This window comes from Conger conger, chromosome 8 (genome assembly GCF_963514075.1).
Source record: "Conger conger chromosome 8, fConCon1.1, whole genome shotgun sequence".
Lineage (NCBI taxonomy): Eukaryota > Metazoa > Chordata > Actinopteri > Anguilliformes > Congridae > Conger > Conger conger.
In genome coordinates, this window is record NC_083767.1 from 52060794 (window position 1) to 52082406 (window position 21613).

The 21613-nt window shown below is 40.9% G+C and overlaps 1 protein-coding gene across 1 annotated transcript in view; it reads left to right on the forward strand.

Annotated features, from left to right (window-relative positions):
• Positions 1-21377, forward strand: part of sema3ab (sema domain, immunoglobulin domain (Ig), short basic domain, secreted, (semaphorin) 3Ab) — a 44873-nt gene extending 23496 nt beyond the window's left edge. Inside the window, exons 6-18 of the mRNA XM_061250955.1 lie at positions 956-1049; positions 3337-3456; positions 6546-6688; positions 7791-7905; positions 8087-8156; positions 9244-9388; positions 9480-9699; positions 10094-10185; positions 10867-10908; positions 12114-12271; positions 14794-14861; positions 16344-16489; positions 18204-21377. Coding sequence (XP_061106939.1) covers positions 956-1049; positions 3337-3456; positions 6546-6688; positions 7791-7905; positions 8087-8156; positions 9244-9388; positions 9480-9699; positions 10094-10185; positions 10867-10908; positions 12114-12271; positions 14794-14861; positions 16344-16489; positions 18204-18662 — 1872 coding nt within the window. The 3' untranslated portion in view covers positions 18663-21377. The remainder of the gene's footprint in view (positions 1-955; positions 1050-3336; positions 3457-6545; positions 6689-7790; positions 7906-8086; positions 8157-9243; positions 9389-9479; positions 9700-10093; positions 10186-10866; positions 10909-12113; positions 12272-14793; positions 14862-16343; positions 16490-18203) is intronic.
• Positions 21378-21613: the final 236 nt, after the last annotated feature.

Consider the following 21613-nt stretch of genomic DNA (forward strand, 5'->3'; position numbering starts at 1 on the left):
GTAAATCACACACTGTTTTGTATAGTTAGGCAGTGTAAGTCATTGCATTGTCTGCACTCCTTCTCAGTTTGAGTATTTTTTTTGTTTTTGAGTGGTTGTGAAATTTCCCTGGTGGTCTTCAGTTTTCTGTTTTGAAGTCCCTTGAAAGCACTGATGTCCTCGGTTTGTCCATTAAAGATAGACATGTACAGTATGCTGTCCTTTTGATGTGGCTTTTACGAAGGGGTTTTTTTTATGAAGGGGTTGCTTTCATTGCAAACATCATATTTTATCCACCCCTGTGTTATCTCACCTGTGTTATGCTATCACAAAATGTCTGGTGCCTTATTTCCCTTGTTCTACCCTGTTATTTCCTCTGCTGTACAAAAGTAATGACTGATTCTGAAATCTTCAGTATGACCGACTCGGCCATTTGAATAGACTTAGGTCAACTTTCATTTACATCATGCTTGCTCCTAAATGGCCTTATCATTAGGATGGCATGGAGATAATTGAAAGCGGCCTGGTGAACGGTCTTGGCATAATGGGAGAGAGGTTGAATCTATCCTCCTTGGAGCGCTCCAGTGATATTTCTTTAATATCACAAATTACACTTCGCCAGTCAAGTATGACCGTTGTCTTCCACTAAACGATTTCCTGATTGCCCCTTCTTCACCAAATGAAGTAGAAAATGTATCATGAAAAAGTTTCATGGTGGAGAGGTCTTTTAATTTATCATTTGTAAATGGAATTGCCATTTTCTTCCACAAAATGTCAGTGATTCTCACAGATAAATTGCTGCCTGCAAACTTCCATTCCATTAGAGCGTTATTTTCAAACAATTATCATGGGAAAAGTCTGTTTAACCCTGTTAACTACCTCAGGCAAGTGGTAGAGATGCAGGCATTCACAGTATGAATTACTAATACAGTCTTAGAAAAGGCTAATGACACTGCTCACCTCTGAATGTCTCCAGGACAGTATCTTCAGGCTTGAGACCTCACACTTTGAAAATGGCCGTGGAAAGAGTCCCTACGACCCAAAGCTGCTGACAGCTTCTCTTCTCATTGGTGAGTTGTGCGAGGACCATGCTGAGTCTGCCTTTCTCCTGGGTCATACAGCGGTATTGGAGACACTGATATAAGCAGAGTAGTCCAAAGGAGCAGAGACAATTGAATGTGGCCACAAAGGGCCAACCCACTGTGCGTGTGTGTGTGTGTGTGTGTGTGTGTGTGTGTGTGTGTGGGGGTGGGTGCATGTGTGTGCATGCATGCATGTATGCGTATATGCCTGTGTGTGTGGTTTCTGCTGAGTTCTGAATTGCTCCGCATGTGAAGAGGTAACCACTACTTTTTTACCACAGGTTTTACATGTGAGTCTAGAGCTTGATAGCAGCCATTTGCCTCCAAGCCTTCCCTGTGCTGAAACACATACTTCTTGTTGTCATTTCTGCCAGTGTTTCGGCAGTATAATGTGCCCTTCCTACAGACTTCCTACAGACTCTATAACAAAGGACACACAATGGGGGCGACATCCAGATGTTTGTGGCCTCCGTCACAAAAGCTCTTTATTGTAGAGGGCAGCTTCAAAGAGCCCAGTCCTCAAACTGCTTCCAGATGAATACTTTCTCAGTCACAAATAGCTCAAAAAGTCATGTCTGTGTCCATCTCAATAATGCCATTCTATAATCCGTTCATGCATTTTACATCCAATCAAAGAGCAAATGATCACATGTCATCCCTGACATATGATGACTCAGACCTGACACCTCATTTGCCTCCACTTGAGACTTGTTACAAGTTTTTCTTTTTTGTTGGTGGAGCAGGAACATTAAATTCCTGCATATGAAAGCAATTCCGTATTAATAATACGGTTTCGGTATAGACGTCATGATGGCCATACGTTCCAGTTTTGTACAAAAGCACATATGCTCATGCTTTAGAGTTTATGTGAATGGTTTTGAAAGGCATCATGTCTGCTAAGAAAATAAAAGTCTTATATGTCTTTTGATACAAAATTGACTGCATGCTATACAATTTTTGTATGTATTTAATTTGACAGTACCTGTGAAAAAATCAATTGGCGCATGAATGTGCGGAAAAGCAAAGTTTTGCGCACTTTGCGGTTTTTCATTATCTTTTCACTTCCTGCGGCCGCTGCTCAAAATGGCTCCGGGGGCGTGATGGCAGCTCATTCAGCGCTCAAAAGAGTAGCGGAGACAAGATCTTCTCCGGCGAACGCGCCCGCAGAACGGACAGATCCGTGATGAGATAGCGTTCCCTCGCCGTGCGAGGTGTCAGCGGGCTGCCAGCGCTCCAGAGATTAGGCTTACGTTCTGCACACCCTCTGCGGCAGCGCCTCCATGCTTGACTTCTCCTTTGTCTTGCCCACTGAGGAAAGTAATTAAACTATAGATCTGCCTGACAGGCAGCAGATTAGGTTCTGGTGGGTTGAATAGGTTTCCGAGTGCCCGTCATTGTGCGCTAGCCGTGTGCCGTGTGAGGGACGGAAACCGCGGCCCCGACTGAGGAATGCACACACAGGCCTGCGATCGTGTGTGTTCTGACGTCTTTCCTTTTAAACTCAAGTGTTTTGACTTTGAAAAGTCATACTAATATGAAAAAAATTCCATAAGAGGAATCCCTAGGTTTTGTGTTTATGCAGTTGTATACCTAAACAAAGATACATTTGTCTTTTGGACTTGTTTATGAAGAGAGCGAATCCATTGGATAATTTCGAACACTAGTGAACTCGAAAACTTTGAAAAGTGTAAATTTCAGCTGACAAAGACTTAAGAGATCAGGAGGAATTGAAGGATCATATGGACCTGTGCTGCACCTGGGATATCTGAGAATGAACACTGTCCTGCTAAACATTAACTGTGTTTATTGAAACACCCAAGACTTGTGGGAAAATCACAGGGATTATGAATGAAATTTCAAGGCTGGAATTAGACATGACATGGTTCATTTTGTATTTTTTTCCCATCCAGAGCTAGTCAGATTCAATTACACTAAACCTCTTAATCGGTGAGCCTTTAAAATTGGAGGAAGTTATTCTGTCATACCCCCCTCTTGTCTTTTATCAGTGGCATTTGTCCATGACAAAATATACTTTTTATATATTTTTGCCTCCTGATTTCTTCTAGACCAAGGATGTAACAAATGTTTAGCCTCCACATGGATGCATGTGTCCTGTCCCACAACATTTTGAATTTCCAGTCTTTCTCAGTAGAAAGTCTATGTTAAAATAGGTTGTTGTCTAAGGCTATACTGTGAATAAGAGTGGCCCTATTTCGATTTGCTTCCTGTGCTGAACACACGTTCTTGACACTGTTATCTGCTTCTTGATTCGTAGATGGGGAGCTGTACTCTGGGACATCAGCAGACTTCATGGGCAGGGACTTTGCCATTTTCCGAACACTGGGTCAGCATCATCCAATCAGGACGGAGCAGCACGATTCCAGATGGCTAAACGGTACGGAAAGCCGTCCATTTGCTTTAAGTAGAGTGAACACACCTGTGGTTTTAGAAACTTATGTGTGTATCTCTGGTCAGCACACTATAGAACAATTCAGCACTAAGTCCTCATTAAATGAGTTCAGCTGTCATTCGCACACTGTACGGTGTGATGAAGCGTGAAGCGGTCTGTGTGTACGTACATCCTGAAACGGCTTGTTTCGCATTGAAATAAACAGGGATTACTGCCTTTCTATACCAAAAGAACAGGTCCTTTTAAGGTTTCCTTTATAACATTACTGCTCACTGAGAGCTGTACGTGAGCCACAATGGCCGCCTTCACCTCCCCTTAATCCGGCCTCTGATTGACATGGCATTAAGGGGATCAGCGTTATCAGATACTGTCTATTCATACTCGCCTCCTGCCCACTCCGGACATTAACAGAAAGGAGGAAAGTGCCCTCTGGCAACTTGTCAGCTTTAGAGGGGATTTCTAAAACACAATAGGTAAAATTAAGGTTTAAGATTTTCATATTTTCCCAGGGAGTTAAGACTTACTCCATTCTTCTGTTTCAGTGGCGTATCTTGGGTTTTTATACTTGAATGACTGGATTTTTGTGTCCATTAGCAATGAATACGCGGTAAATTAAAGCAACGTTTTGCATTTCTGCAACATTAGTCCTTTCAGGTTTGTGTACACCATCTCCATGGATACATTATATTTCATATGTTTCTTCACGCTGGGCCTGTCCTTTTAAAATGTTCGCATTGTTAAAATTTAGTTTCTCAAAAGCAATGCGATTTAAGGATTCTGGAGATGGAAATCTGAGTCTGACTTGTCAGCACGCTTTGTCTCCGTTATCCACGTTTATGTGTGTGCACAGTTGCTGTTGAAGAACAATGTGTATGTGCATCAAAAGGCTTTTTCTGAAACAGGTCAGCTGGAATAATTTCACACAGCGATTGCGTACTCTTACAGTATGTGCCTGTTGTTACAGTAACGTCATGAATGTATCCATAGCAAAGCATTCAGTGATGACTGCTTCACCAGAAAGCAGAGAATTAAATGGGCAGGGAAAAACGTAGGATATTTAGAAATTCTGATTTATGAATGGATTTGCAGAGAGGTGGGGCAGATCTTTTGAGGTGACAATAATTTGTGCAGCCCTGATGTGTGACATTGGGGTGAACGTTTTGTGGGCTAAACTCAGTTCAAGTCCACTTGCCCTGTCAATATACCAATACCAATATCCTCATTGATTTCATCAGTCCTGTGCTTCTGCCCCATTCTCCCTCCTCCCTCTCCATTATGTTCTCTCTCTGTGTCTCTTTCTTTCTCTCTCTCTGCCTGTCTCTCTATCACTCTCCCACTCTATGCCTTTCTCTCTCTGTCTCTCTCTCTCGCACTCTCTTTCTCATGCTCTCTCTCTCTCTCTCTCTCTCTCTCTCACCATTACTATTCATCAGTGGGGTTAGGTCTTTTGGCCATTTGCTGGCTTCAGCTTGTATGACATTGCTGGGAGGTGGGTATACAGGTTTGAGTAGGATGACCTTAGCAGTACAATTGTTTGTGTCAATAGGAGCTGTGTGGCCATCTCAGCTGACAGAGCTCTCCCTGACTGTGAGAAAACATGGGCTCATTAGCAATTTAATGTGTTTCTGCTGGCCAGCTGATTGCAGACTTAATGTGGTTTAGTGGGAAAACAGTAGTCCCAACAGGACTGCAAAACCTGCTGTTTTAAATACCCTGGTGGGGAGATGAGATGAGCTATCAACCAAAGTGTGAGGAACTTCCAATTAGTTTTATTTTTAATTGTTACTGTGAATGACATCCACTGAGTTTGAAAAATATCAACTGATACTGTATATACTGTATATAAATCTGTGAAACATGTTGATGAATTTCATCTTCAAGCTTCCATATTACATAGTGGATGGTTTGTAGGGCACATTGTCTGACTGGTTTGCTCTGGTTTGCTTGTTGATCAGCAGGAGGATTCCTTCTAGCATGGAAAGAAAAGCCTAAACCTGACATACATTTATTTAGACTCATATTACACATACACCAATGTGTAACCTGGTACAGTTTCCTTCTCCCAGAGCATGTCACAGACAGCAGAGTTCCATATAGCTTCTCTGGCTATTAAGTCTAGTTATGATATATGAAATGATGTTTAATCATTTAGTCTCAGGCAGTACAGTATGCAGTATGCCATATTCTTCAATCTGTTCTGGCTGAGGCTGCACTTTAAGAAAGTCATTTTCAGGAAGTTCAGAGAAGGGTGTTCATCTTGCTGCAGCCTGTCAAGCATTCTGCTTTCAAATGATAGTCCTATTAAAGGGCCTTTTTTTAAATAAAATGAAATAGGTACCTATATTTCCCCTCCACAGAGTGCAAGCTATCCATCCAATCCATCCAGATAGTTTCGCTGAGATTTGACAAGTCTTCTACATTACATTACATTTATTTAGCAGACACTTTTGTCCAAAGCTATGTACAGTGAGTGCATACTGTACTGAAGTTCATTAGAAGAACCACAGAACAGGTCGGATAAGGTAAAATTCACATAGCCTAGACATCTGCTGCAGTTTACCCTGATACAATGGACCCCAACAGTGCCAATGCATGTGCATATTCAAAGTGCCAAATGTACATTCAGAAAACTCAATATAAATGTCTCTTTACAAATATAATGACACGGTTAGTCATGAACATCCATGCAAAGTCCCACTAAAGCACGTCATTGTTTCAATAGTTTTAACAATGTTGACATTGCGCCCCAATATTTGCATGCTTTTTTGAGAGACGTTTGTGAAAAACCATGTCATATTTTGAAAGATATGTTGCGGTTGAGTTTTTCAAATATATATTTTTGGGCAATTGCACCATTGAGGTCCATTGTATCAGGGTGAGCTGCAGTGGATGCTGAATCTCAGAAAGACTATCAGGTTGGATAGATGACAGTTCAGGTAAGTGTAAATATAGCTTTATTTTATTTTTGGGTGAACTGCCAAAAGCCTGCCAAAGTTAGTGTCGATAGCTTGATACTCCTTAGAACATACTAGCATATTCATACACCTTTGTGCATCTGTGTATGTGATGTTCAGACCCAAGGTTTGTGAATGTTCACCTGATTCCCGAGAGTGACAACCCGGAGGATGATAAGATCTACCTGTTCTTCCGGGAGAACGCCATGGATGGAGAGCACTCTGGGAAAGCCACGCACGCCAGGATCGGGCAGCTCTGTAAGGTAATGACTCCTCTCACATACAGCCGGACCGATCCGCATCCGATGGAAAATAAACCTCACATTTGCAAACGGCAGCTTCCTTTTTCTCCTTCCTGTTTAACATTTTAAGTAGTGTTATCTGCCGGTGGTTTCCAAACAAACAGGGGTGTGTGGCAGACCCCCCGTATGTTGTGTCTAAACTGGAATCAAGTGTTAATAAAGGTGGGGCCAACACTGTCTATCCCTTTGGTTGCGAGAGTCAGTTAGTGCAGCTAAGCTCAGGCTAGGTCACTTTACACTGCAGCTGTGATTTAATGGGCAGCTGCTGAGAGCCTATTTCCTCTAGGAGTGCTGTCTTCACAGTCTGTCTGTTCATTTCAGCTTCTCTCCAAACTGAACCAAGGGGCTGTAGTCTTCATTACTTTCTTCTTGTTTTTTATTATTCATTGGTATCTTTGCTAATCTATGCTTTTAAATGTCAGTGCCTTCAGCATTTCATGTGCACTCATGTTTACAGTATGACTATAGAACTGAGCAGAGAACAATGGGTTCTCTGTTACAGGTCTGATATTTTGGCATGATCTTGTCACTACAAGTAATATATTTTGTTATATAATTTGTTTGTTGTACAGGTTGTTTTGATTTGGGTCATGATTTTTTTTATTGTTATGATTATTTTATTGGTATTGATAATTGGCTCATATAAATCATAAATCTGCACTGTTATTCTTCTGCTGATTTATATACTGTCAGCCCCACCAAAGATAAACAGAAAAAAACGAGCTTCAGAATGAATCAGTCAACTGCCGGAAGGACAACCTAGTGTCTCTCTCTCTCTGTCTTTGTCAATAAACAGAAACCAGGCAGGGCGTTGATTGATTGACTACAGTACCTCTTTGTTCCAACACAGTTGCTGTGTCATGTCATCTGGTTTAAACCCAAACCATTCCTCATTAAAATTCCAATGTTTAAATTCTCTTACAAGGATCTTGTGTCAGAGTCGTCAGCCAAATCATTTTCTTCTTTCAATTACATGGCCTCAGTGAAATAGAATAGAATAACATGTAAAATAATATCCACATGTGAACTCTTTCAGATGAGTGTTTGTCTCTGTGTTTGACAGAATGATTTTGGGGGCCACAGGAGTCTTGTGAATAAGTGGACCACCTTCCTGAAAGCAAGACTGATTTGCTCTGTGCCAGGAGCCAATGGCATTGACACACACTTTGATGAGCTGCGTAAGTGTTCATATATGTACTGTGAATATGTTTGTGATCGGCGTGTTTGTGATGATTATGTGTCAGATACAAATGGTGGTGGGGATATGACCAATCCCCATCATAATTTTTAAGAACATTTGGCTGCTTGTAATGGAGTTGTACAAATGCAAGTCATCATTATTTTGTATGCGCATTTTAGAGGACATCTTCCTGATGAGTTCAAAGGATCCCAAGAATCCAATCATATACGGCGTGTTCACAACCTCCAGGTACTTTTTATTATTGCCAATGAAAACTGTTTTAGACACAATAAACTAATGTTATTCCACCCCTTGCTGTGTTTCTCAGAATGGTCATTTCTGAGGGATGTACAGTATAGTAGCATGATATGGAACAGGAAACTCCAGGCAGTCCTGCTCGCTTAATCCATGGACAGGTGTCCACTTGCTCTACCACACATGACATGTTCAATTTTCTTAACCCAAGATAGGGCCCCAAGGAAACTGATCTCTTTGTGCCAGCACTGGAGGAGATCAGTGCTAGAACTATTGCATAAAGCAGTGGCAGAGGGTCAACAATACTCCTCCAAAATTCAAAATTCAAGATCAAACTACTGTCTATCGCCCCCTCCTTTTGATACACATTTGTATGGAGTGGCATACTGAGGACCACCATGTCTGGACACACTCTGTGGGACACTGTGTGCGAAACAACATCACGTTCAGAAACCTACTTCATCATTGTCACCAAAGTGGCAACGTTCTTTATCACATCCTGGTGGTATGCCCAGACCTCTGCCACCGTGTTGATGGCCTGTGCCCAGAAAACAAAATGTGTAATGTTTGGCAACAGCATTCTGGCATCTCTCCATGCCTTCTGGCAGTGGGCTGCTCCACCAGCAGAACCTCTACAGCATGAGTGAACTGGGCTCTACGCTGTGATCAACAGTCGCATGGCTCAGAATAGAGCGCTTGCATGGATTTAAACAGCCGGTATTGGGGAATGTATTTATTGTTATCTATCCATGAAAAATAAATAACAGAATGTGAAGAATTTGACAGCAGTTACTGTGTCTATTATTTCCTAAGCATCCTGATTCAAGATAAAGTAGAAATACAATTCGATATTACTGCTCTGAGAGAAGAACATCTGAACCTTCAACTTATGCAAGTGATGACAATCAGTACAGTTTGCAAGACAATAAAATTTGTACAAATTAGCATAGAGTTACATCTTTTTCAGTAAATGTTACAATCAGTGTGTGGCTTTAAATGCTTAAAGCAGGCAGTTTATCACCTAGATTAATCTGTGATGTAGTAAAGCCTGACTGTAATGTATTTGTGTTTTTGCCCTCAGTAACATCTTTAAGGGTTCGGCGGTGTGCATGTACAACATGGCAGACGTGAGGAGGGTATTCCTGGGGCCCTATGCCCACAGGGACGGACCCAACTACCAGTGGGTGCCTTTCCAGGGGAGGGTGCCCTATCCACGTCCAGGAACGGTGAGTCACCCAGGATGCGCATGTGTGCTGAGCACATTAAAAATGTTTAGCAATAAACTCTGTTTAATAACTTATGTTTGGTGGTCCTTAGTGCCCAAGCAAAACCTTCGGTGGATTCGACTCCACAAAGGACCTACCTGATGAAGTCATCACCTTTGCAAGAGGCCACCCTGCCATGTTCAATGCCGTCCATCCAATTAACAACCGGCCGATAATTATCAAGACTGATGTGGATTACCAGTTCACACAGATGGTGGTGGACAGGGTGGAGGCAGAGGATGGCCAGTATGACGTCATGTTCATCGGGACAGGTGCTTGTACACATCTGTTTGATACATGATAATTAATATGGAGTATCAAGATTAAAACACAGCTCAGTTGTGTTGTGCTGTCAGTTAATAAATCACCCAATCAGTGATCTAGTGATGGGATTGATGGTTGGTTTATAGTTCACAGATGAGAATAATGACTCTATGGAAGGTACACAACACTTGCTGTTTACCCCCTCCCTTGTGGAAAAAACACCAAACCTCAATTTACGTCAGTGTGCTCAGTTAAAAAATTACTTTCAGATATCTTGTAGCTGAAAAACACATTTGTTTTAAAGTTACATCATGTTTCTTTACAAATGAAACCAATGCCATAGCAACATATAATGCAGTTCAGCAAGGCAGCAGTAATGAGCTCCTGTTTGTTTTTTTGAAGATATCGGGACTGTTCTGAAAGTGGTGTCCATACCGAGAGAGACCTGGCATGACTTGGAGGAAGTCCTGCTGGAGGAGATGACTGTATTCCGGGTAAATGAAACATAAACATTGGAAATATGAATGGAGACACTGATTTATTCCAACCATCTGGCAAACTATGAACCTGAGAGCTTTCAGGGGGCAACTTTCAGAGCATAGCAGAAAACTCATTCCGGGCCTACAATATAGAGAAGCCATTTTGTTTTTTTGAGCAACCCAAGCTACCCATAAAATAATGAAAGAGTCACTTGATTTCAGAAATAATTTCTTCCAAAAGGTTTATGGCTTACTTAAATAGAGCACTTCCTGGCAGAAAGCAGACCCTGTGGCTAATTGGACAGCTCAGTTCCAGGGCATAGCCGCAGGGTGGCAATCTCCTCAGAAGAGCTCTGGGGGCCTTTGAAGTGCACAAACTGAAAGGGCAACATGGCGGAGAGCAGAGGGTGGAGCCATGGGCATGCGTGGGCATCCGCAAATGCCTGTATGGATATAGGTGCTCTTTTTAAACACGAGTTGAGCTGAGAACATCAAAGAGCCCAGGAATATCAAAACAAGTCCTCTCAGGATTCTCCACTGCTCATAAACCCCCATTCACTGGAGCAGAACACCAGCAGTGGAACTAATAGCAGCAGATAATCTGCATCAGAGCTGCTCTCCACTCATTCCCAATGGTGACTTTTCACCCCCTATACCTCCTTTTGATATGTGCTTTCTTTGTGAATCTCTCTCCAGGAACCAACCACCATCACAGCGATGGAGCTTTCCACTAAGCAGGTAACTTAAGGTTTCTTTTCTTATTTAAAATAGTCAGGTATCTATAAACAGGATAACTCTGCCACAGCTGTCGCACCAAACAAATTGGAAGAGTGGTCTTAATAAGACCTTTGGAGGGATTCAGTGTAGGGAGAAGAATGTCAGGAGAATCTGTTATATGAACCATCTGCAAGTAATCAAATATTCTATGCAAGTGATGCCCTGACAGAACAATATTTGTTGCTCTTGCAAGACAAAACTTTTTGTTCCAATTTGCAAAACCAAACATGCGTATATCCTACAGGCATATTTCATCTCCCTCCAAAACATTCATTGCCAGATGCACATGAATGGAATTTAGGGGGTTCTCTTAAGAGCTCGTCATTCCTCAGGTTTCCAATGCAACGGGACACAAGCACAGGACTTGGGCTTTTTGGCAATGCAAATCCTACATCCCGAGGGAATGAATGCTTGAGATGACATTTCAAAGTTGAACCAATATAAAAGTAAGCAGCCTAGTAATAAAGGTGTGTGTAATTTCCTGTTAGATTGTTTCATCTTCTCCCTGAACAGGACTGCATTGATAGGGAGGACTATTACAGGAAATTAGAGAGAGCGGAGCCCACATATACTGTCTTGCTATAACAAATGTTTTGCAAAAGGTCTCTTAGAGGTTGAAAGTAAGAACCTTCAGAGCTTGTTTGAAAAGGCGAATGCATAAACCATCATGACCCTTTCAAAGAAACACTGCTTATAGAACGTGGCTCAGTGTCTGTCGACACGAAGCTCAGCTTTCCCAAAGGGGAAAAGAAATCAATACAACAATGAAATCACAAGCATATTTCCTTTTACACTGTGTTAACTGTTGACGGGTGTGGAATGCATCAAAGATCAGAGAGGTCATTTTTAAACATTTTAGGCATTATTCTTGAAGACTGGACTTTACATGAGTTGGGGAGTTTTTTAAGTAGTATTTACATAGTTATGTCATTCCAGTTTAGCTCAGGTAAGGAAGAATGCAAGGGCAATGTCTACCGCAATATCAATACCAATTCATTATTCACCCATCCACCTGGCTATGGTGAGAGACAGGATGAAACTTTCTTAAAACTTTCCAATAAAACTTTATCCACCTGTTCAACCGTGCATTCTTGTGCATCCCTTTGCCTGATATCGACACGAAAGGATCATTATACGAAAGCCCTTTTTTAATTTTATTTCCACAGCAACAGCTCTACCTGGGCTCTGAAATCGGGGTTTCCCAGATGCCTTTGCACCGGTGTGACGTCTACGGCAAGGCCTGCGCCGAGTGCTGCCTGGCGAGGGATCCTTACTGCGCCTGGGATGGCACTGAGTGCTCCCGCTACTTCCCCACCGCTAAGAGGTACAGCCGCGCCCAAATCCCTCTCCGCAGGGCACCCTGGGAGAGCGCCACGGGGGGTGGCCAAGCCCTCTCCAAATGTTTGTTTTCAGCGGAGAACAGAGAAACAGACAGGCGGCCAAGGCTTGCACGGGCTCTGCAGCAATGTTTGTGAGAAAATGAAGGCGTTGCAGCTCACAGGGAGTTATTTAACCCTCCGTGTGGAATACTAGGATCTCTTCAGCACATCTGCGAAAAAGCTTTTGGGTTCAGCTCAGTACATGCCAAGGATCTTATCTGTTTTGCTTGGTGGGTTAATTCCATTAAACAGTCCGATGAATAGACAAGACAGTATAGGGGTTAGGCTAAGGTCTCAATTCTCAAAGGACGAGACAGTGGGCCCCCCTTCAGAAAACATTGGATAATTATGCCCCCCCCCCCCCAAAGACCACCAAACAAGATTGTTCAGTCACTACCTAGCCATGCTTTGTTTCTAAATGTCGGCAAAGTTTCGCTGGTCACATGCTGTCATTTGCCTGCACGTCTTTGTAAATAACACTGAAAATCACTCAATTCTGGAGAGGTAACTCCCAAATAGATGTACTGGTCATCTTATTTATGCTCTTTTGGTTTGGTACCGGTTGTTTGAGGCTGCAGTGCTGCTTCACTCGGAAATCTCTCCAATAGCTAGCTAGTATACAAATGGTTCCTTAGCGACTGCTGAGTAATGTACATTAATAGCATTACAACCTGCCCAACTATAACATTACAATGGGTTAGCCTACTAACTAAATACGTATTGTTTACTTGAATAATTTCTACTCCACCTGACCTAGGCTAGAAGAGATTAGCCTAGTGGAAAAGAGAGACAACTCAAAATTGATAGCCACTAAAAACAACTCTGAATTGGTTGCTTATTGTTAGTTGATTTGGTTGCGAGTATCTTTTCCCCTCCACTCCTCCCTTGAAACTCTCTGGCGCCCCCCTATGGAGGCCTGTTTCTCACTTGAAAACCTCTGGTCTAATTGAACTAGGTTAGGGTAGCATCACTGGCAGGATAATATATTATAATAATAATCATCATCATAATAATCATAATAACCACTATCATAATATGAATAAGAAGAAGAAGAATCAAGATCAACATTCGTTTTTTTACTGAAATCAGAATGATTTCTATGTTCTGAGATATTTTCTGTTTTAACACAAGATTGTCTGGATCTGGCTGTGAATTGACCTGTAATATGTGCAGTCTTTCAATAAAAATTTTCCATTAAAATGTCAGAAAGAAATATAACACTGTAGAACAAAAGCTTGGGAAAGCCTTTTTAAAGAGCTTTGAGCACAATAAAATTTGTTTTATCAGCTAAACACTATGTATGACTATGAAAAAAATACTGTTCAATAAGGTAATATTTATGTAAAATACTAACTGAAAAAAGTACATTGTAAGAGCATGTAGTGCTTTAGTTTATTAAATTGTGCTGTACATAAATGTCCTGGACATATTGTTCTGTTGTATGGCACATATTGATAGTACTGACTAGAACTACACAAGGAAGATAAGTATATGTACATCAAAGTATAAATTTGAGTCCTGTGGGATTCTATAATTCTATACTGAGTACAAATGTATTAGAAGAACATACTGAGGCAACATGCACAGTGCGGTCTTGTGCATATTGTAGACATTATATAGGGGTTCTGACCTCATAGGCATCTGTACTTTTAGAGATAGAGTACATACCGTATGGCACTTGGCACCATTCTCTCAAAGAGAAAACATGTGAATAAAAGCCTGCATCTTCAAAGGCAAAACAGCCTGAAGGTACGTAGAAAAAAATCCTAGCAGAAAGATAAATTGCACCCAGAGCATTTTGTTTAGCATAAGCATTGCTCCTCACACCTCCCAGTACATTTCTGGAGGAGGACTGAAGAGAAGAGGAGAGGAAATTTAGCCCGCACTTGGATTAATCAGCCTACCTCCGAGAGAAAGCTCGGTTGCTTTATTGATTTTAGCTTCACATTACCGCAGCTCAACATTGCTCTCGAGCTTCACGGAGCAAATGGCGCTCGCCCTGTAAAAGAAGCCAGTCGTGCTGGTTCCGTCTATTGATCCGAGCGCTGAACCTCTGCAATGATATGAATTTGCAACTGAGACTGCAGCAGCAGAAGAGCAAAGCCTGACCTTGGATTTAAAATACACGCAGAAAGCTCACCCAAACAAAGCTCTCACCGTCTCACCATGGAGACCAAAGCATTGCTTAATTACACATAGAAAAAAAAACCCATTTTGTTTTGTTGGGAGAGTTACAGTTCCTGGTGGGACTACAATCACTGATACCAAAGAACCAATCAAAATGACTTGTTCTCTGTCAAAAACTACTGTTACAAATGCATATTAATGATAGCGCATGATGACTTCATCCATTTCATGAAGTACACTCTCTTTATGAGTTATACTGTGCCTTATGCATGAGTGTTGCAATGGTGGCACTGACTACACCAATACTTGTACTTGATTGCTGCTGCTGTTGTGTTTGCAGACGAACAAGACGTCAGGACATCCGGAATGGTGATCCTCTGACACAGTGTTCAGACCTACAGCATCACGGTAGGCCTTAATCCTTCCGTACTTCACAGTTCGGAATAGTTCTGTCCTTTGTTTCGGAAAGAATACACAAGATGAAAATATTTATGCTCATCATTGTGAAGAAACGGTATAAAATAAATCTGTTTATATGTATGTTTGGAAACATAACTGTGCAAGCTGCTTTTTGGAGTGACTTGAAACATTTTTCCTTGCTTTAAACTACAATATCCAAATGCCCCCATACAAGCCATTGTAAAGCCAACTGTATCAAGTAACTTCTGTCTCAAAAACATCATTCAGTGTACATAAACCCAAAATAATATTTTAAAAGATAGACTGTAGAACTATCTAGTGGATTGAGTAAAGACCAATAGATGGTTTGAGTATTTCAGTTCCATACTGTAACTGCACACAACATATTCCTGAACAAAGATTTGTGTCCTCCATTCTTAAAGCCAGCTTACAAATAGAGCTGTTTCTTTCATGGAAATGCTAATGTGTAAGTCATTTACACTGTTTTTCTGTGAAATACGAGAATACTGTATATCAAAAGAGGAGGGGACGCTGGGAAAATCAATTTGTGTGTTTAATGTGGAACGTGTTGCTAATTTCTAAAGGTTTTAATTAAAGCCTTTATGGTCCCTCAGAGATACTTCCAGTCTGCTCTCTGCCGGATGTAATTCTATAGTTTAATTGAATACCCTTGTTAGTCTACTAAATCGGGATTTTTGTCCGTTTCTGTCTGGTAGTTAATTAGGTGTTTTACTGCTTCGCTCTTGCAGTCATCTTTGCAAATGTCAGCCTTTTTCATGTTCGAGAGGGACTGCAGCTGCCCGCACATACTGCGGAGGCCAGTGATTGATTTCTTATTTAATATAGGTTTCAGAACTGGCTGGTTATTTGAGCTTAACCCTGGCCGGGGTCTTGCAGCTCAGAGGAGAAATTGAGAAATTTACTTGGAGCACACAAATAGAATGAAGACAAATGGACAGTGTAATGCAACCCTGTGATCAGCAGAAATATGACACTGAACTATCTATTTTTTACTAGTGAATGTATTGAGGTCTAATTTGTTTGCAGGACATTTTCTGAGTGCAAATACTGTATATACAGTGAGTCAGATGACAAGATGGCTATGACCTTAGACATTTGTGATTGGTTTCCTTTGCTTTGTTCACTGATTAAGGAGAACAACAGACTGTTATTATATCCTCCATGACTTACATCATCATCATGCACTAGATATTGTCTAGATATTGTCAGTTATTTGTAGAAAATCCAATTAGGCATGATATGCATCTCTATGTGTAGTAATAGATGGGATGTTAGATTAAATTTGTGGAATGTAAAACCATGCTGCTTTGCAATGAAACTACCAATCAACATGGCTAGTGGCACTTCTAATTCATCAATGCGCTAACTGCTGACACATTTTTGTCAGGCCTACAAGGATAACGATGATACACTGGTGCATTTTAATGTGCTACTGTTTTCTTTTGACAGACGAGCTGAATGGACAAGGCACTGCGGTGAACAAGATCATCTATGGCGTAGAGAACAGCAGCACATTTCTGGAGTGCAGTCCCAAATCCCAGCGCGCTCTCATCTACTGGCAGTTTCAGAAACCGAATGAAGAGCGCAAACATGAGGTACATTCCCTCAGACTTCAGATGGAAAAGTGAATGTCAGAATTGTCATTTCAAAGCTTGACTCTTTCCGTATGTCCAGATTTTTCAGATATACAGTATTTTATGATAATGTAAACGTGTCTTCAAGGTGAGAGAGAGAACAATGCATAGGTCATTAGAGTTACCAATAAATAGAAGAGTTAGTAAATATGGGGTGATGAAATGAGCTTCAGTGATGTTTAAGATAAATATTTCACATAAATTATATATGGTTTAACAATAAATTTAGTATTTTGGCCACTGTAGACATTCATTGTCTGGTTAAAATGCTTAATGCATTCTTAATGAAAATCATATGGCATTGAGACAAGAAATGTCATAGCAATCCAACCTATTGTGGATCACACTGTGGAACTGGGGCATGATAAGATCAAAAATGGGAAAATGGCAACTGTGAGAACACGAAGATGATGAATTATCTCCTCTGCTAATGCGGCTAAGCTGCTTATTGCTTTTATAAGTGACACCACTCTCTGGCTAGAGTGCTCCAGTTTCACTTCAGCTGACCGTTCTGTTTTTCTTGTCTCCATTTTAACATTCTTAGTCTGTTAGAGAAGCCTTTCACCTGACCGTGGAAATGCAGTCATATCCCAGCACCAGGCAGGTGTAGATCTGTTGCCCCATGACCATCTGCCACGTTGAGAAGCCTTAAGCTGTCTGGAGGCCAAAACAAAGAAATAAATTAACAAAACTTTACACCTATTATGCAACCCATCACCATGGGATCAGACATACTTCAACTGCAGCCTTTCAGAATCTGCAATGTCCCATGGTTTTTCTTTAATTTCCCTATCATCCCAGAGTTTCAGTGTTTTCGTTTAAGAAATACTGCAGTAGGGGTTTCCTCCACACAGCCCCTACACAGCTGAGAACACACAGGAGTCTCTCTTTGTTTAAGGAAACGACCTGCATATGTAAGGCTAGAATAAGGTCTGTGGCTTTTGAGGAATCAGTGGCAAAAAGGATAAAAAAACATAAATTACATAAGAAAATAATTACATAATTTTATTTTTAATGGTATTTTCTTTCGTATAGTTAAATGCGAAATAATTTAAACAGTTAAGATGTTTTTTGCTGTTTTGGCTTTGTACTCCAGCACATAGGATTTTAAATTAAACTGCGAAAATGAGGTTAAACTGCAGACTGTCAACTTTAAAACGAGGGTATTTGCATCCATATCAGGTGTAATCAGAAATGACAGGCCTTTTTACATAGTCCCTCCATTTTAGGAGAGCAAAAGTAATTGGACTGCTGAGCTGTTTCCTGGTCAGCTGGGCGTCTTTGCCTCATTAGTTCATGAACAAGAAAGCAAACAACGGGTCAAGAGTTGAGTTGTACAAGAATCTGTGTGGAATTTGCATTTACAGTCGGCTAATTGTATCACAACATGGTTATTATTAGTATCACCAAATATGTGTCTCAGTAAGGCATGCCACCCTGAGGCAGAAAAATCTGAATAAATCAGAGACATTGCCAAAACACGGTGCGTCAAATTTAACTTTTGTTACAAGCAAAATTGTACTGGTGATCTCAGCAATACCAACTACAGTATGTCTCAGTATGTGTATTTCTTAGCTCACTCTTTTAGATGATTTTGCTAGCAGGCCTGTAATGGCCACAGTGGGCTAACCCCGACAGGATGCACATTAACGTCATGCATGTGTTGGCATTGCAGGTGAAGTCAGAGGACAGGTTCATCAGGACAGAGCAGGGCCTGCTGGTCCGAAGCCTGCACAGAAAGGACTCGGGCGTCTACCACTGCCACGCGGTGGAGCACGGCTTCATCCAGACCCTGCTGAAGGTCACCCTGGAGGTCATCGACACCGAGCACCTGGAGGACCTGCTGCACAAGGGCGAGGAGGCCGGCGACGGGGCCCGAGCCAGGGACGCCACGCCCAGCCACCCGGCCAGCCAGAAGATGTGGTACAGGGACTTCATGTCCCTCATCAACCACCCCAACCTGAACAGCATGGACGAGTTCTGCGAGCAGGTGTGGAAGAGGGAGCGCAAGCAGAGGCGGCAGAAAGCACAGAACGCTCAGGCACACTCCAACAAGTGGAAGCACCTACAGGACAACAAGAAGGGCAGGAACAGGAGGACCCACGAGCTGGAGAGGCCACCGCGGAGTGTCTGACACCTTCTAAAGACTTCTGAACAGACTTAAAAAAACTCAAACTGGAAACGAATGCAATACGCCCCTGATCCAAGCCATTGCATTGGTGAAGATGTTTACAATGGTATGACGCAGAGGACTGGTTTCACCATAATGTGTTCGTACTCAAATCCTGTTGACCGATGTCCATCAAGGAATGACAGAAGCCAACACTTGGACGCTAATTCCTGTAAATAGTCTAGGGCAAGAACTATGTTTGACATTGATTCTGGGTTTTAGTTTAGTTTTGTTAATGGTTTGTTTGGTTGTTTTGATTACCCTGTTTTTGAGGTTGGGGTACACCTTCAATCTACCATCTTCGGAAAAGATGGTACCACTTACTATAGCTACATACTGAAGTGTTCCTTAGGGTACATCAAGAAAGTGATTTTGAGTCACTTTTCAAACACAAAATCACAGTGGAAGATTTTTTCAAAACAATCTAAAACTCATTCAAAGATGACATTTTAATCTCCTTCTAGCCATTGTGGTGCCCTGATCCTACACAATGTAAATAGAGGATTCCTAAATGGGCCTTGTAAGGTGTGGATGAAGACTTTACGAATGGCACATGCTGATCAGTCTTTTCTTTACCATTATGTTTATTATTTATAATAAGCCAACAGTAATCAATTATCAAAGCTGATACATCTGTTTTCTGTGTTCAGTTATCCTCTTCCAAAAGCAATAGGTTGAGATTGTCTCTGCGTTTATAATCTGAATAAGCTGTAACAAATCCGATACCTATTTAAACTTGTTTCTAAAGGAATGATTTATTTTTTACACCAGAGTTCTATCTAAAAGGTCTCTAACCTAGTTTCATTTGTATTGTATTGTATATTTTCTTGCTTTCCCACACAAACTACTGCATCCCCATGGGGTAAAAACACTTAAACTTTCATATTACATTATTTTACTTAAGTTATTTGGATGGGTTGTATCTTTTTGGAGATTAAATCTGCAGTATATTCACATGAATACCGATGTGCTATTCCACATGTATATTAATAATTTGTCTTTGAAAAGTAAACTGTCATTTGGTGTATGTACATATATTAAACCCAACAACATTCTGTAATTTATTCATCATTGTGTTGTGGAAAGGCCATATTTGCTTTACATGTGATCATATTTTTCAATTTTTTGGTATAAACATTAAAATCTGCAGTATCAACACTTAAAATATGGTCATTAATACAATGGCCAACAAATTCAACATCAAGCCAAAAAGACATAGAGGCTGCTTCTCCCGTTTTTACCCTTCACCTATAACAATCACATGAGCAAGTGTATTTGGTACTGCTTCATTCTCCCAACTTTTACGAAATAGACTTTAAATACCAGTGTTGAATGCACTCTTGTGGTTGACAGTTTGATAATAAGCAGAAAAAGGTTTTATCCCCATTCCTACCCGCTTATTAAGAATGTAAAAGAGAGTTAACATAACATTAGATCTGGGTCTCAAAGCATTTGTCATAGGTGTGTCTTTTATCATTTACTGAAAAGGTTACCAGAAAGCGGTTGGGTTGTCATGACCGTTTAGTGCTTTCACGCAGTTGAGAGCAGCTAGCATTGAAATCATCTTTTTAAAAATCCAGCTCTTGATGTGGATTCCAGCATATCAGCAGGAAGTGCCCGATGTCACAATATTTTCCATTGTTCTGTTACTGACCCTAGTGTGCAGAATGCAGAAGCTGAATACAAAGCTGTGAAAACAAGATTAACACAAGGTCACAGCCACCTCTAACTGCCTGAGATGACAGCTCGCATGCAGTATGTCACAGTGCATTTTGTTGAAATGTTTTCTGAAAAACTGGAATATTGAATAAAGATCAATGGCCTACACAGTCAATGGCATGGGGCTTACATTTTTTAGGTTACACAGCGGAGAACAAACACACTCATTTGAGGACATTTGACCCTGAATTTGACCTCTTGGGTTTATTTGGTTTCCAGCAGTATTTCTATCCGATTGCCATGCCTCAGTAAGTGCACCAGGGGAGCTTTAAGATGTCTTAGTACCAAAATGAGATGAGAAGAAGTCCAGAGGCCATAGTCTTTTGCATCACCATCATGAATTCCTTTCACAGGGTTCATTTCCAGTATGCTAAAAGTAAATATTTGCTAGATTGCTATTGTTTGCAAGATAATATATACCCTAAAGAAAGTAGCTGTGAATTTTAATGTAAAAAAAAAAAAAAAAAAAATAGAATCTTGTCATGGTCCAAGAAATGAGACACTGTGTACAAATTGCATGTGAATGCTATTTTAGTGCATCTGTTTTTTCTATATTATTTAGTATATATTAATGTTGTGTGTAAAAGACCTGCCCTTCTTAATTCAGTACACATTAACCTCTCTTGACGGTGTATATATTTTCTTTCCTTAGGTAAATCACAGGTACAGTGTAAAGTACAGGCATCTATAGGTACTCTCCCGAATGTGTTGTATTTCACATTTTGTCCGAAGATGCACAGCCATATGTTCCCCACATTTGAAGAAAAGACGGTTAATAAACCCTTCAATGCAACTCTGCAGTATCTGTTGGACAGCGCGGCTGTGTTTTCCCCACAATGGAGCGGCCACATGGATGCTCCACTCGCTTGGGGAAATGGACTCTATGGAAGAAACTGCTGCTGTAAATGATTCTTTTGGCATGTGTATTCAGTTGTTAAAATAAACATTTCTTCTAAAACATTTAGCTCTCACTGTCCTCAGTGACTTGACTGGTGCATTCGTGTTTGGAGTGTTTTTGTGTATTTTACTTTGCTTTGTTTGCTGCTGTCATTAGTGTGATAAGGAATTGGAACATATCCATGAACTGAGAATGATTAGTCTTCTAATCATTCCCCCTGAATAACAAAAATAAATATTTTAAAGATTTATTCAAAAGGCATAACCTTCCATTACAAATTAAGTGTCACATCTACTGG